We start from the raw sequence: 16,772 nt of genomic DNA on the forward strand, positions 1-16,772 counted from the left end.
CATTGTCTTCACCTTTTGTGGTACTCGCATAGCTCAAATTTGCTTCCAAACCTGTGTGTCTTTGTTCGTGGTTACTTGTGTAGTTTCACACCATTTTTCCTCCATCTTTAAAAACTTGTAACCCGACTTGCAGCTGTAAAGTCCATTGCTTGAGTATGGCCAATACAAGATGTCATCGGGTGCATTTTGGCTTAATGGGATTTTCTTTATCAACTCTGCTTCTTCCTCATTAAATAGCCCTTCCACTAGCTCTTTGTTCCACTGTCTACTATCTGGATCTATTAGACTATCCATTATAGAGTTTTCATAATTTGCTATTGGGCATTCGGATAGAAGGGAAGGGTGCTTTCTAGGCAGCGAGTGATCTTGCCAAATTCTGATTTTTTTTTCCCATTGCCAACCCTCCATCTAGCACCCCTTTGGATAACATCCCTTCCTACAAGTATACTCCTCCATGCATAAGAGCCCCATCCTGAATCCTTAGCCTCCATGATCGTTGTGTTTGGGAAAAACCATGCCTTGAAAACCTTGTAGAAGAGAGTATTGTGGTTGTGCAAAAGGCACCAAGCTTGCTTTGCTAGTAATGAGACATTGAACATGGCAAGATCTCTAAAACCTATACCACCAACTACTTTTGATTTCGTCAAATCTTTCCACTTTATTAAATGGATTTTTCTTCTATCATCTCTTTGTCCCCACCAAAACTTCCTTATCATGGCTTCAATCTCATTGCATAGACCCAAGGGAATTTTGAAACATCCCATTGTGTATGTTGGAATGACTTGGATGACTAATTTAATCAACACTTCCCTACCTACTTGTGAGAATAACTTCCCTTCCCATCCTTGTAATTTTCGCCACACCTTTTCCTTAATGTAATTGAAGCTTGCTTTTTTTCCTTTCCCAACAAAGGAAGGTAGACCCAAATATTTCTCATATTGCATAATTTTTGAAACTCCCCAAGCTTCTTTGATATTGTTCTTTATTTCGGCATTAGTGGCTTTGCTGAAGAAAAGTGCAGTTTTATTTATATTTATTTTGTGTCCTAAGGCCTCCTTATAGTCATTCAAGATATCCAACACCTTCCGACACTCATCCATAGATATCCTGCAAAAAAGAAGACAATCATCTACAAAGAGCAAATGTGTTAGTTTTGGGCCTCTCCTACAAAGGGAAAACCCTTGGATATTCCCATCAATTTCAACCTTTTTTATCATCCCATTCAGCCTCTCCGTACATAGTAAAAATAAGAATAGAGATAATGGGTCTCCTTGCCTTATGCCCCTTGTTGGGTGGATTAAACCACTGGCCTCATCATTCACAAACTGAATATGTAATTGTTTTAACACACACCATAACAAGCTTAATCCACTCTTCATTTAAACCCATATTCTTCATAATCCCTTCAAGAAAATGCCATTCCACCCAGTCATAGGCTTTACTCATGTAAAGTTTTATGGCCATATAGCCATGGGTACCAGACCTATATCTTTGCAAGCAATGTAAAGTTTCAAATGGCACCATAATGTTATCAGAAATTAGCCTATCTTTTGTAAATGCGGATTGGTGTTCTGTAATGATGGAGGGTAATATTTTCTTCAAACGGTTGGCTAAAACCTTGGAAAATATTTTATATAGCACATTGAATAGGCTTATAGGATGGTATTGGTGAACATACTCGGGGGAATTAATCTTTGGGATAAGTGTGATAAAAGTATGGTTGAGGGAAGTAGGTAGAGTACCTGAGTTTAGCCACTCCAAGATGGAAGAAGTGACATCTTGGTTCACTGTGCCCTAAAAGTGTTGGTAAAAAAGGGGAGGCAATACATTCGGTCTGGGAGCTTTTAGAGGATTCATTTGTTGCAAAGCCACATTCACTTCACTAGCTTCAAAGGCATGGCATAACAAGGAATTCATCTCATCCATAATCATTGTTGGCACACACTCCAATACCCTTGAAACCTCAATATGTCCTGATGAAGAAAAGAGTATTTTGTAGTAATCTACAAAAATTGGTGCTATCTCCTCCGGGTGGACTTTGCATATCCCCTCATAATCTCTAACTCCCCCAATTAGATTTTTCCTATACCTCTTTGTGGCATAACTATGGAAATATTTTGTATTTCTGTCCCCTTGCCTTACCCATAATAATCTCGACCTTTGTGCCCACATAGTCGCCTCCCTATCCTTCAATACTTCAATATCCTTCTTTAGTTGTCTAACCCGAGTATTATCACCACTTAGGACAGCTTCATTCTTGGCCTTGAGGAGTAAATTCCTCAATTTTTCTAACTCCCTTCTTACATTCCCAAAGATATTCCACCAACTCAAATCCCTACCACACTTCTCAATTCTTTGTAAAATTCTTTCATCAAAATCAGTAACACCACTGCTATGCCACACGGCTTCAACAATCTCACTACAACTAGGATTGGACAACCACATTTTCTCAAATCGAAACAACTTCTTTCTTTTGGGAGGATCCAAACCCGAAAAAATAATGTGGAGAGGGATGTGATTAGAAGAGTCACATTGTAAATGGTACACCCTCGTGCTAGGAAATTTTAAAAACCAACTATTTATGGCTAGGCCTTTATCTAACCTCTCTCAAATTGAGTTGCCGTTTTCGAAATGCCTAGCCCAAGTGAATTTAGGACCTACATACCCCAAATCCATAAATCCACATTCATCTAATACTTCCCTAAAAAGCTGCATTTGATTGTGAGGCCTCTTTCCACCACCCAACTTTTCATCTTGTCTGGTGATCTCATTAAAGTCCCCAACGCAAAACCATGGAATATTAGTTTGAGAGTTGAGGTACTTGAGTTGTTCCCATGCTTCACCTCTTCTTGCTGTCTCTGGTTCACCATAAAAACCCGTAAATCGCCATTCATCTTCTGAATTCTTATCAATGATTGCATCAATGTAATACTTCGAAGACCCTATTATTGTCAAATTTATTGAAGACTTCCAAAATAAAGCCAATCCACCACCTTGACCTTCCCTTGGGACCACCCATCGATGATCATGCTCAATACTTTTTTGTACAATTTCCAGCCTCGCATCATCTGCAAGTGTTTCGGCCAAAAACACCAGAGGGATCTTTTGCCCTTGTAATTTCCACAAGCTCTCTACCTGTATGCAAATTCCCAAGCCCACGATAGTTCCATGCTAGGGAACTCATTGCTTCTGACAGGGATGATGATCAGCTTTCGCCAATATAAAAGAAACTTCATTAACTTTATGAGAAGCCTAAACCCGCTTGGAAGGCAATTCTAAAAAATCATCTAAAGCCAAAGGTTGTATTTTTCTTCCTATGGTGAATTGAGTGGGTGGGATTTCACTAAGTGTAAGTGTGGTTGGTCTGTTTCTACAAGTCCAAGAGGGGAGAACACGCCCCTGCTCGATTTTTTGTGCAACCCTATTCATCACGTGAGATGTTAAGTCATTTTGCTAACCTGGACTTGAAACACTAGGATTGTCACGTGGCTTTGAGACCCCTGATGTATCCGAACCCTTTTCTGACTCATTTGACTTTTGTGGCTCATCATTCCCCACATTTAATACCGTATCAATGTCCTTAGGACAGCTTAATATCTCATTAATTGTGGGAGTTAATGGCAACGAAATTTCCAGACCTACATGATTAATGGGATTCATTTCATTCTGACCGTTGCTTAATAACTACGTCTTCTCTCCCTGCCTGTAACGTTCAGCTCCAGTTGGCTCACCGATTGGTTCATGCACCGGCTCGGAAAACTTCTCGGTTTGGTTCTGCTGAGTCGGTGGCTCCTCTTCCATTGGCTGAGAAGCATGTCCGACCTTGTTCTTCATCTTCCTCGTAGAAAAGTATCCCGACACCGTAATTGTTTTCTTCTTCGAAACCACAAATGGAGGCGCATGTAGGCTGGATCCAAATTCCTTCTGATCATGCCTTAGAGTTCCTTCACTTTCAACCTAAATGTCGCAGTCTCGATCGTCATGAGTAAGACGGCCACACCAATAGCAAATGTTTGGCAGTATTTCATATTTGAACGAGACCCACACTTGCTTATCATTGTTGAGGGAGATAAGGTGACCTCGACATAAGGGTAATGTAATGTTAACTGAGACCTTCACACGAATAAAGTTACCCCCCATCATAAACTTGTGAATCAGATTGTTTGATAACTTTGCCCACAACGTCACAAATCTTTTCAGCTGCTTCGATGGTCATATACCTTATTGGGAGGCCGTGGACGTGTACCCAAAAGGTAGTCCTATCATACTTGATATCTTGGAGAGGTTTTCCATTATCATAGCACTGCATAACAACCAAGTGCTTGTCAAAACTCCACTGTTTGCTGCCTAGGATCTGTCTACATCCTCCTTGTCATCAAAAGAAAAAAGAATCTTATGATCTCCAATATTTTGAATTTTGAAACTTGTTCTTGCCCACCATAGTGGTGTAAAAGTTCTAGCAATCGCTTCAACGTTGAGAGCTCTTTTAGTAAGGAAGTTTGCTGTAATGGAGAAAGATTTAACGCTTTCTTCTGTCATGAGGCAGCAACCTGGCCCTTCTCTTTCAGATAGGGAAAGACGTGTCCAAGATTGTGTAAGGTCCTCCATTGAGATTGTTCGAGAGTCCAAAACACTACCTTGAATTCTGTTTCCCAAACCCCCGAAGAAAAACCCACAAGCCTAGCAATACACGTGGTATTCCTAGGAACCTAACAGCACCTTCAGATGAAGGGGACAATCAATTCTATAGTGCAAGAGTGCTCAGAAGTATACACTGAACTCTTGGGTAGTAGAGAAACTTAAATGCACAATGAAAAGTTGGAAATAAGAATTGGACTTCCACTTTATTCGATGGTTTTAGTGGGAATTCAGTTAGTATGGTAGTGATTGACTTAAATACATTGTGGTCTTTAAAGTTTAGCCCATGAATGATTTTAGTTCCTTTAGGTGACATGGCAAAAATGACACATCTACAATGTAAGATTATAAGAGATCACACTACGTTTTTTAAAAATGTAGTGTTGAGTAGTACAAGTTTTATTAAATTGAGCTTACAACATGTGTTATCAATTATAAAGAAACAATTCAAATATTCATTCATGATGTTGTTGAAATCCATCAATAACATTTGTTGTCACATTAGTTTATAAAGGTAGAGTAGCGTTGCTTTAAGATTGATGCTGGTGGTTGGTGGCTCAAGTGGTGACACAATACTCAGACAACAAGGTGAAGAAGCGTTGCTTCAAGATTGAATCAAAATTCATGCATTTGACAGTTGACACTAATGCTCTGTTTGTTTTAAATTAAAATATTTTTCAGAAAAAGGTTTTCTCATTTTCAAGTAAATGTTTGCAAAAATGTAGTCAAATTAGTAAAATATTTTCTATTAACCTTAAATTTTTTTATAAAAAGTTTTACCTTTTAAAAAATTTGGTAAAACATTTTACAAAAACATACAATAACTTTGTTGTGAAATTATTGTAAAAATTTTATGGATGTATTATTTCTGTGAATCAAATTAATGCATTTGACATTAAATAATTTGTTGCATAACTTACTAAGTGAAAAATACATGTTTTATTTTTTTTACTTATTAAACCATTTGTTACGTCCATTAAAATCCATTTAAAAATTGCTTATTTTTGGTAGTTTATTTTTATATTGTTTATTAAAAAATATAGATTTTTAATAATTTTATTTTAAATATGTGACAAAATGCTAAAACTTATAGTTGAATAAAAAAATACTAAAAATTAGATTATTTATCCAAAAAAAAAATATTGAGACAAAAAAAGTAATAAAAAAAAAAAAACTTTTAGCCGCCTAACTCAAGTCTGCTCTCCTTTTATTTTGTTACGATTGTTTTTAAAATTCTAATCATTTAAATTTAAGAATAACATATTTCTTTAAAATCCATCATGAGAGCTCTTTTAATGCTTGGTAGACATAATCTGTGTTTGAGAAAGAGTGTTGAGCCCCATGAACTCTACTAGAAGCCTAAATGATTTTGATTTTTTTTTTGGAATTTTTTTAACGGTAAATATTTTATAGATTTGTCAAAATTATTTGGTAATTGTCTAACTTGACAGTGGAATAGGAACCAAGAAGCTAGAGGTTGTGTCCGTGTGGCAGTGAGAGAGAGAGAGAGAGAGACAGAGACAAAAAGCAAATAAATGAGACAAAGACCATTTGGATTTTGGACATGCTATCCGGAAAAAAAGAAAAAAAAAAAAGATTTAGTTGTCACAATAAAATCTCACAATATTTTCAGTGAGTTGTCCAAATTCACCCTTTACATGTTTCTGGAAAACCTGGCTTCTCTTTACATTTATTCCAGTTCTAGCTAGTCCCATTTATTTTTGGTTGTTGGCCTATTTCTATCCATACCAGTCTTGAAAATTTTTAATCCCTCTCACTTTTGTAATGTGATTGCTCCTGATAGTGTGATACTTCCCAACATAAAGAACCAGTTGTCTGCATCAACTAAGTTGCATTTAAGTAAAAAAAAAAAAGGTATGTATCAACTAGAAATTAAATATTACTCAATAATTTATTTATCCTTTCCCCACAAATTGATGTTTGCCAAATCCCAGACATATTTTACTTTATCACCTAATTTTCTTTACGTTTTTTTGAGAAGAATATCGCCTATTTTTCAATTTCTTACTTTATCACCTTTTTTCAATTTCCCATTGTAATCTAAAGTACTTTATTTTTATTGGTTTATTTTACCTAATAAAATATAAGTTAAAAAATACATTTGTTTTTAAAAATCTTAATTTTGTTTTTTTTTTTAAAGATTATTAATATATAGAATTTCAACTTAATGAGGTTCACTTGACGATTGCTCTTTATCAATTGAGCTAACTGGACCATTAATGATATCATTTTTATTGCACACCAATCACAAACTGCCATCTCAATAATTGTGAATTTGTTGTTCAATTAATGAGAAACGTTACATCCACTATATTTTCTTAATGAATCTTAAAAAGTTAGTTAAGATTTAATTAAAAAAATGAATTTTTTAAGTACCACATGGGTATTAGTGTTGCAATGGAGAAAGTAATGGCTTTCCCGCCATATATAATTTTCTAGAATGTTTTCCTTTTTGCCACTCTTTCCTTTTCACATTCTCTCTGCTAATTCTCTCTGTGGCTCTCTCTCAGGTATTTTTTGTTTGCCTTTCATAATATTGTAATTCTTACATTCTCTCTCTTTTTCTGCCTCATTTCCTCTATTTTTCTGCCTCATTTTTTTTTGCCGAATCATTTTTGTTAACTTAATTCACAATTCTTGTTGTATTACATATTTTATAGTTGAATCCTTACAACTCTTGTTATTGAAAGTATTGTTTGGCTAGTTAATTTTTCTTCTCTATCTGTTCAAAACCCATAATCAGTTTTCTTGTTACCCAAGAATCGATGAATTTGATATTATTTTCTTTTCTTTTTTTTTTTCATTAAACTTTCCATAAGCAGTTTCTTGGTACCAGAAAAACACTGAATTTGATATTATTTTCTAGTTTTTTTTTTCATTATTGGCTTCATAACAATTTGTTCATATAGAGGAAGATTTATCTGTATGTTTTGAACATAATGGTTGTAATCTAATTGAATCAAGTTTAATGCACCTGATTACATAATGAGGGCTTGGCTTAAAATCTGTGTTACTTTGGTCCTAAAGATATGCATACTTGTCTTGTCAATTTAGAATGAGATGGATACATTTCTTGGAGTGCTTTTCATTGGCCTAATTCTCACTTGGCATTTGCAAATGTGGTTTTCTGTTCAAGTTGATATAACAAACCTCTGTAAGTGGAAGATTGGATATTGCCTTTATGAGAGAACCATGTAGAAGTGTATTTTATTTCTTTAAAAAATGTATGAAAGGGCAATGAGTATTAAGATGCTATCTTAGATTAGAATGCACCCAATTGGCATTATGTTTCTACATTTTCAAAAGCAATGTGCTTAAACGGGGAATAAATGTGTTCCTTGTGAATAGAAGCCCCTATATTTGAGAAAAAGTACCTATTTTAGTTTATATAGTATTATGTCCCTATTATATGCCAACATTGTTTTATATATGATATTTTTAGTAGTATTTATAAAAAAATATAAGAACACTACCTGTGAACCCTCTTTACCATGTCAAGATGTATCTAAATAGAAAAATGTCCCAATTTATATGAAAATTGGAATACTATGTCAAACACCAAAATGGTATTTGACATGAAGTTTATTTCACAATTTAGATCAAGGTATTCTTGAATAAACTGAAAGCTGATGCTTGATAAAGTTTGATTTTTTGAAATTAACTTTAATTTTGACCCCTTCTTGTTTCAAAGTTTTGTGCTATTATATAATTGGTTATAGCTTATAAGATCAAAGCAATCCTCACTGGAAATAAATCTTAGATATGGATATGTTATGTGTATTACATATCCAATAGTTGCTTTTATTATGTCCATTGTCTTCTATATTTGATGAGGGAACATGAATTTTTTAAATTGCAGTTACTGTCTCATCAGAAAAGAGTGATTGAAGTTTACTTATATCCCAATATTTTCCTGTTTTATCAAATAATTCAGCAACTCTCATAAAGCCTTGTTGTTGTTCCTCCTCTCACCAACATTGCAGATGGCTATTGTTGAATATGATTTGTAGTTATCCCCTAAAGTTGAGGGAATAACAAAAATTATGATTTCCAATGGGTGGAATGACAACCATGATAGGTTTTTGCTGATTCTTCACTGCCAAAACTGTGGATTTGACACAAAGCCCATAGTAATTTCTATGCATAAAAGTTGCAACTATAATGGACAAACATTTCATATAGTGAAATAAGGAATGTAGTTGCATAAAATTTAAATAAAAAAAATTGTTATATCACTTTTCATTTGTCACTAATACTAGATTTAATTTCAGTGCAGGTGCAAGCCAATAGGAACAGTACGCATCGCAAATTTATTGCATGGTAAAGAAATGAGAAACAAACAACTGAAAGCAGGCCGACCCTAGACATTTTGGGACCTAAGGCGAAAACTAAAAATGAGACATTTTTTATACTTATATATTAATTAAATTAATGTTTATTTAATATTTTTATATTATAATATATTACATTTAAAATCTATTTTTCGTGCTTTTTGAGATGCAAATTGACTAATTAATATCTAAGTATAAAAAAGACCCAATTTTTAGTTCTCGCCTTAGGCCCCCAAAATGTCTAGAGATGACCCTTCTTTCAGTTGTTTGTTTCTCATTTCTTTACCATGCAATAACTTTGCGATGCATACTATTCCTATTGACTTGCACCTGCACTGAAATTAAATCTAGTATTAGTGACAAATGAAAAGTGATATAACAATTTTTTTTATTTAAATTTTATGCAACTACATACCTTATTTCACTATATGAAATGTTTGTCCTTTATAGTCGCAACTGTTATGCATAGAAATTGCTATGGGCTTTGTGTCAAATCCACAGTTTTGGCGGTGAAGAATCAGCAAAAACCTATCATGGTTGTCATTCCACCCATTGAAAATCATAATTTTTGTTATTCCCTCAACTTCAAGGGATAACTACAATCGTATTCAACAATAGCCATCTGCAATGTTGGTGAGAGGAGGAACAACAACAAGGCTTTATGGGAGTTGCTGAATTATTTGATGAAATAGGAAAATATTGGGATATAAGTAAACTTCAATCACTCTTTTCTGATGAGACAGTAAATGCAATTTAATAAATTCATGTTTCCTCATCAAATATAGAAGACAATAAACATAATAAAAGCAACTATTGGATATGTAATACACATAACATATCCATATCTAAGATTTATTTCCAGTGAGGATTGCTTTGATCTTATAAGCTATAACCAACTATATAATAGCACAAAACAGAAACAAAACTTTGAAACAAGAAGGGCTCAAAATTAAAGTTAGTTTCAAAAAATCAAACTTTATCAAGCATCAGCTTTCAGTTTATTCAAAAATACCTTGATCTAAATTGTGAAATAAACTTCATGTCAAATACCATTTTGGTGTTTGACATCGTATTCCAATTTTCATATAAATTGGGATATTTTTCTATTTAGATACACCTTGACATGGTAAAGAGGGTTCACAGGTACTGTTCTTATATATTTTATAAATACTACTAAAAATATCATATATAAAACAATGCTGGCATATAATAGGAACATAATACTGTATAAACTAAAATAGGTACTTATTCTCAAATATAGGGGCTTCTATTCACAAGGAACACATTTATTCCCTGTTTAAGCACATTGCTTTTGAAAATGTAGAAACATAATGCCAATTGGGTGCATTCTAATCTGAGATAGCATCTTAATACTCATTGCCTTTTCATACATTTTTTAAAGAAACAAAATACACTTCTACACGGTTCTCTCATAAAGGCAATATCCAATCTTCCACTTACAGAGGTTTGTTATATCAACTTGAATAGAAAACCACATTTGCAAATGCCAAGTGAAAATTAGGCCAATGAAAAGCACTCCAAGAAATGTATCCATCTCATTCTAAATTGACAAGACAAGCATGCATATCTTTAGGACCAAAGTAACATAGATTTTAAGCCAAGCCCTCATTAGTGTAATTAGGTGCATTAAACTTGATTCAATTAGATTACAACCATTATGTTCAAAACATACAAATAAAATCTTCCTCTATATGAACAAAAAAAAAAAAAAAAACTAGAAAATAATATCAAATTCAGTGTTTCTTTGGTACCAAGAAACTGGTTATGGAAAGTTTAATGAAAAAAAAAGAAAAGAAAATTGATGAACCCTGGGATATCAGTGGACTGAAAATGCCAGACTTTGATAAACTTGCGACTAGATCCTGAGAAAACAAGCAAAAACTCAGAGGAGACCGGTGGAAGCTGGCCAAGAACCCTCCGATGGTGAAGTTAGTCTCTGACTAAAAAATGTAAACTCAGTTTCCCAAGAACAGAATGCCTTACTCTTTCATTGGCGTGTGCTTATATAGCATGCGGGAAGCGGTTACTTGTTTGGTAACCGTTCCTACAGTTGAGGAATCCAACAGGCTCGGAGGTAACTTCCGTAACTGACGTAGAAGTTTGCACTTCACAAAGGTTGGGTTTGACTGGTGACGGTACGTTCTTCCACTCGGCGGAGACGTAGTAACCTCCCTTGTCCTTTACGGACGAGGGGATGGTAGCAAGCTCGTCCATCCTTAATGGACGGACGAACGGTAGAAAGCCCGTCTGTCCTCAAGGATAGACGGACGATAGTGAGCTCGTCTGTCCTTAAGGACAGACGGACGAGTTGGCAAAGATTTACCTCTTGTCTATCCTTTGGACGACGCATATGGACGGGAGATGACTCAGCGAATTTTCGTTGCACATCAAAAATAATATCAAATTCATTGATTCTTGGGTAACAAGAAAACTGATTATGGGTTTTGAACAGATAGAGAAAACAAATTAACTAGCCAAACAATACTTTCAATAACAAGAGTTGTAATGATTCAACTATAAAGTCTATAAAATATGTAATACAACATGAATTGTGAATTAAGTTAACAAAAATGATTCAGCAAAAGAAATGAGGCAGAAAAAGAGAGAAAAGAGAGAGGAAATGAGACAGAAAAAGAGAGAGAATGTAAGAATTACAGTATTATGAAAGGCAAACGAAAAATACTTGAGAGAGAGCCAATAGAGATGGCTAGCAGAGAGAATCAACAGAGAGAAGGTGAAAAAGAAAGAAGGGCAAAGTGAATGGTAAAAAGGAAAACATTCTAGAAAATTATACATGGCGGGAAAGCCATTACTTTCTCCATTGCAACACTAACACCCACGTGGTACTTAAAAAATTCATTTTTTTTAAAAATTAAATCTAACTAACTTTTTAAGATTCATTAAGAAATTATTGTGAAAGTATAGTGGATATAACGTTTCTCATTAATTGAACAACAAATTCACAATTATTGAGATGGCAGTTAGTAGTTGGTGTGCAATAAAAATGATATCATTGATGGTCCAGTTAACTCAACTGATAAAGAGCAATCGTCAAGTGAACCTCATTAAGTTGAAATTCTATATATTAATAATCTTAAAAAAAAAAAAAAACCAAAATTAAAATTTTTAAATACAAATGTATTTTTTAACTTATATTTTATTAGGTAAAATAAACCAATAAAAATAAAGTACTTTAGATTACAATGGGAAATTGAAAAATAGGTGTTATTCTTCTCAAAAAAAACATAAAGAAAATTAGGTGATAAAGTAAAATATATCTGGGATTTGGCAAACATCAATTTGTGGGGAAAGGATAAATAAATAATTGAGTAATATTTAATTTCTAGTTGATACATACCTTTTTTTTTTTTTTTTTTACTTAAATGCAACTTAGTTGATGCAGACAACTGGTTCTTTATGTTGGGAAGCATCACACTATCAGGAGCAATCACATTACAAAAGTGGGAGGGATTAAAAATTTCCAAGACTGTGGTATGGATAGAAATAGGCCAACAACCAAAAATAAATGGGACTAGCTAGAACTGGAATAAATGTAAAGAGAAGCCAGGTTTTCCAGAAACATGTAAAGGGTGAAATTGGAAAAAAAGAAAAAGTCATGTTAGTCAAACTTGGCACATTTATCATGTCTGAATTCTGTTTGGACAACTCACTTGTTATGAAAATATTGTGAGATTTTATTGTGACCACTAATTTTTTTTTTTTTTTTTGCATAGTATGTCCAAAATCCAAATGGTCTTTGTCTCATTTATTTGCTTTCTGTCTCTCTGTCTCTCTCTCACACTGCCACACACACACACACAACCTCTAGCTTCTTGGTTCCTATTCCACTGGCAAGTTAGACAATTACCAAATAATTTTGACAAATCTATAAAATATTTACCGTTAAAAAAATTCCAAAAAAATAATCAAAATCATTTAGGCTTCTAGTAGAGTTCATGGGGCTCAACACTCTTTCTCAAACACAGATTATGTCTACCAGGCATTAAAAGAGCTCTCATGATGGAATTTAAAGAAATATGTTATTCTTAAATTTAAATGAGTAGAATTTTAAAAACGATGTGGTTGAATTATCTTGAAATGCTACTCATGGGTCATAATGAACTTGGGTTCAATTAAACCACTCAGACTTCTTGATAAATTTATTACATATTAAAGAACAAATAAAAATAAAGTAAATCTCCCCTATTATTTATTTTATAGATTAGGGGTGCTGATCTTGTTTGCGTACAGAGTTTTCTTTCAAGAGGATCACAATAAAGCGATGAATCATTTGCAAGAGGATCTCCATATAAAAAGTTCCTATAGCTTTTTATTTTTATTATTATTATTTTTTAATTTTATTTTGAGAATCAAGAGTTCCTATAACTGATTACACATTTTTAGAATGTAAATTTGAGTTAAAAAAAAAAAAATCATATGAACTTTGCTATTGAAACTTTAGATCATTCATTTCTTTAGAGTTATAAAATTAGAGAATATACAATTTGTTGCATATTTTAAGAATATAATGTCCCAGTTGCCTTATTTGGGATTTGTGCTGTTTCTTTTTGTCTCTGCCTACGGGGCAGAGTCCTTTCTTTGTATAAGGTTTTTTTTTTTTTTTTTTTTTTTTTTTTTTTTTTTTCATTTACAGTTCATCAATATAAGGCTGTGTTTGTTTTGGTTTCAAATCATTTTCGGAAATGCTTTTCCGTAAATACGGATGTTTGGTTGCACATGGAAAATAAATTTTCCGGAAAATATTTTCAGTTGACCGTGTGTTTTAATGGCTTTGACCTGGAAATTGGTTTCAGTCAAAATTTTCACTTCAAACAATTTCCGGACTCACGCGCAAAGAGAGAGAGAGAGAGAGAGAGAGAGAGAGAGAGAGAGAGAGAGAGAGAGAAGCCTTCGACTTCACCGGTGAACCTAGAGCCTAGATCATGCCTTCAACTTCGCCGATCTACGAACCCATGAACCGATCTTTGACCCAGAGCCTTCGACTTCGCCGGTGACCCAGAGCCTTCGCGCCACGAACCCACGAATCGATCTCTCTCTCTGTGTGATTTTGATTTTTTACTTTCTCTCTTTGATCTCTGATTTTGTTGTTGTTGTTGTAGTGGTGTGGGTGGTGGTGTTTTGGTGGTTTTCCTATTGTGTGGTGGTGGGTTTTGTGTGGGTGGTGGTAGAAAATAGCATTTTCAGAATGTTACCAAACGCATGAAAATATTTTCTAAAACAATTTTCATAATGCAACCAAATACTTGAAAATATTTTCCTTTCCCGAAAATAGCATTTCAAAATATTTTCCTTTCTCGAAAATAGCATTTCCAGAAAATAATTATTTTCTGGAAAATATTTTACATGAACCAAACACAGCCTAATTTTCAAGCTTTTATTGCAAAAAAAAAAGAAAAAGAAAAATAGACAATATATGTGAAAGAAGTTCAACAAATTATAATTTCAACACAAGGGACAAAAAATGGTATAGGAATTGAATGAACAATTAAAGTTAAGAGGTTCACAGCCTTCGAGAACACAAAAGTGGTGGATGCAATTGACCTGAAGATGTGCTGTAAACCTAAAAATCTCAAGTTTCATCCACCATGCTATAATGAAATTTCTAGTGTGTTTCATGAGTAGGGAATAATAGTATGACAAAAAATTGGGACACTACCTTGTGACAAAGTCCAAACTTGTCACATTTATCTTACCATAAGTTTGGGTTAAAAACTTAAATTTGAATGTAATCCAGTATTATTATTACTCAGCTGTCATTATAAATTGTAATTTTCACCAAAACATTTTTGAAAATCTAACATTTTTAGTGATTTACATCACATAGACTTAAACTCTAACCATCCAAAAAATTAGAAACCCTAATAACTTGTCATAGAAACCCTAATCTTTTGTATATATAATTAAGGGTTAGTTGCAAATTATCCCCATTAACTATTGTGCAATTGCAATGTCTATATCATTGCTAAATGGAGAAACAGAGCGGTTGTATAATCAGTTACCACTATAAACAGAATTTAAAAAGCAGCACTACTGCTACAAACATTTTGCCAGCATGTGGTTATGGATACAATTATTCTGATTATGAAAAGCAATGATGATTATGAATATATCTAATTTGTCTTAGAATAATTATTCTTGCTGGGACTTACTAATTTGGCTATAAATTACTCAATCTCTAGGTGCTATGTGAGAAGGTATTGAATAGAGAAGATCCAGACTGCTGCTGTTCTAGTCATCACACATGTTGGCGACATCATTTAAAAGGTGCAAAGCTAACAAGTATAGCTGGGATTGAAGATGAGGGGCTTCTTAATTGCAAAACTTTGTTAGATATGTTGCCTACTCTTGCAAATGATCAGGAGATTCAATTAAGATTGGATTGGGAACATCATTTACATGAAGAGGTGTCTTAATTTAAAAGTGATGTACTAATAATAAACTGCCATCTCAAAAGTTGTAAAATTTCTTTTCTCTAGCATTACTTATTATAGTTACTTATCATGCTAATAATCCTAAACAATTTTGACAACATCACCTAATACAATAAAAAATGCTAGTAATCCTATAAAAATATTAGGAATGACAGCATCGCCTAATATGCATCAAAACTACAATTGTATGGGGGTGCATCTTCAAAAAGTTTTGAAAAGGTTTTTTTAAATATTTTTTTTTATGTGTGCGTCTACTATTAGATAATGACAAAATTATTTTGGGTGAAATTGATTTATTGGGCTTAATTTTTTTTTTTTTTTTAACTTTGCTATTTGTAATTTTCGTTCTTGGGCTAATTTTTTGGGGCTTGAATATTTTGTTTTAGATTATTAATTTTAGATCTATAAATTTTTTTATAGTTTTTAAAGTGAGGAAAATCCTAGAGCTACATTTTTTTTTTTAACAAATAGTTGATGTGGTGAGTGGTTATTGATAAGTAAAAAAGTGAGACAAATGGTGGATCTAGATGTGAACTAATAAGAATTTATTACCTCAATAGTTTGTAAATATTTTGTAGAAAGGTATTTGGCTATAGAATTATTCTAAAGGGATCAATAGTATTGTTAAGGGGAGTAAAGTGTAATTTAATTAGTATTACACATATACTAATATATATATATATATATTTTGGGGGGGGGGGGGGGGTGCTTTTCCCCCCAAAGCCACAACGAGTAGCTCCATCCCTGCATACACATCTTAAGAATTTGGGTTTTGTTTATTGAGAGTTTCTCCGATGCTGCAACTGGAAAAAGATTTAGCATCTAGAGCTAGTAAAGAACTCAAGTGAGTTTGTATTAATTATCAGAGAGAAGATATTATTATATTTGATGTGAACTCAAGTTTTAGGTATAAATGTGATAAGATTCTGTAATCGATTTCATTATAATGAATTTTTCATTGTTGGTTCAATGGTTTTTCAGTTTTTCCCTTAAAAGGAGAAAATAGTTTCACATAAATCTTGTGGTTCTTATGTGCAATTAATTTATTTTCATACCAGTTTGAGATCTTAAATGAGTAACTTTAGTTAGAATATTTAATGGGATTTGTTAAAATGTACTAACAACGCCGAACTTGATGATCAATGATCTACTAGTTGGTTTGCTATTTTCCTTGGCCAAAGCGCATAATAGTTGATCATTTTCCACTAAATCCAAGTCCAGAGCACTTGCCCATATTTCTTATGAAACATCTTGGATAGATGAAAAAAATTTAGTCACATAATAGATTGATATTAGATTGTTTCTACTG

General features: G+C 33.4%; 1 protein-coding gene across 1 annotated transcript; it reads right to left on the reverse strand.

Moving 5' to 3' along the window:
* Nucleotides 1-314: 314 nt before the first annotated feature.
* On the reverse strand, nt 315-2,445 carry LOC126727849 (uncharacterized). The gene is made up of 3 exons (XM_050433759.1): nt 1,828-2,445; nt 1,180-1,325; nt 315-1,107 (listed from the first exon to the last, which is right to left on the reverse strand). The coding sequence occupies exons 1-3, from the start codon at nt 2,443-2,445 to the stop codon at nt 315-317; spliced, it is 1,557 nt and encodes a 518-aa protein (XP_050289716.1).
* Nucleotides 2,446-16,772: the final 14,327 nt, after the last annotated feature.

The sequence above is a fragment of the Quercus robur genome, chromosome 5 (assembly GCF_932294415.1).
Source record: "Quercus robur chromosome 5, dhQueRobu3.1, whole genome shotgun sequence".
Taxonomy (NCBI): Eukaryota; Viridiplantae; Streptophyta; class Magnoliopsida; order Fagales; family Fagaceae; genus Quercus; species Quercus robur.

Excerpts from the sequence above, each read along its gene's own strand:
- LOC126727849 (XM_050433759.1), bottom strand. The coding sequence starts at position 2,445 with ATGTGGTTGTCCAATCCTAGTTGTAGTGAGATTGTTGAAGCCGTGTGG. Across the intron at positions 1,326-1,827 it reads TAAAAGCTCCCAGACCGAAT|TTTGTGAATGATGAGGCCAG; the intron begins GTATTGCCTCCC and ends TTACATATTCAG. Across the intron at positions 1,108-1,179 it reads ATTGATGGGAATATCCAAGG|GATATCTATGGATGAGTGTC; the intron begins GTTTTCCCTTTG and ends TCTTTTTTGCAG.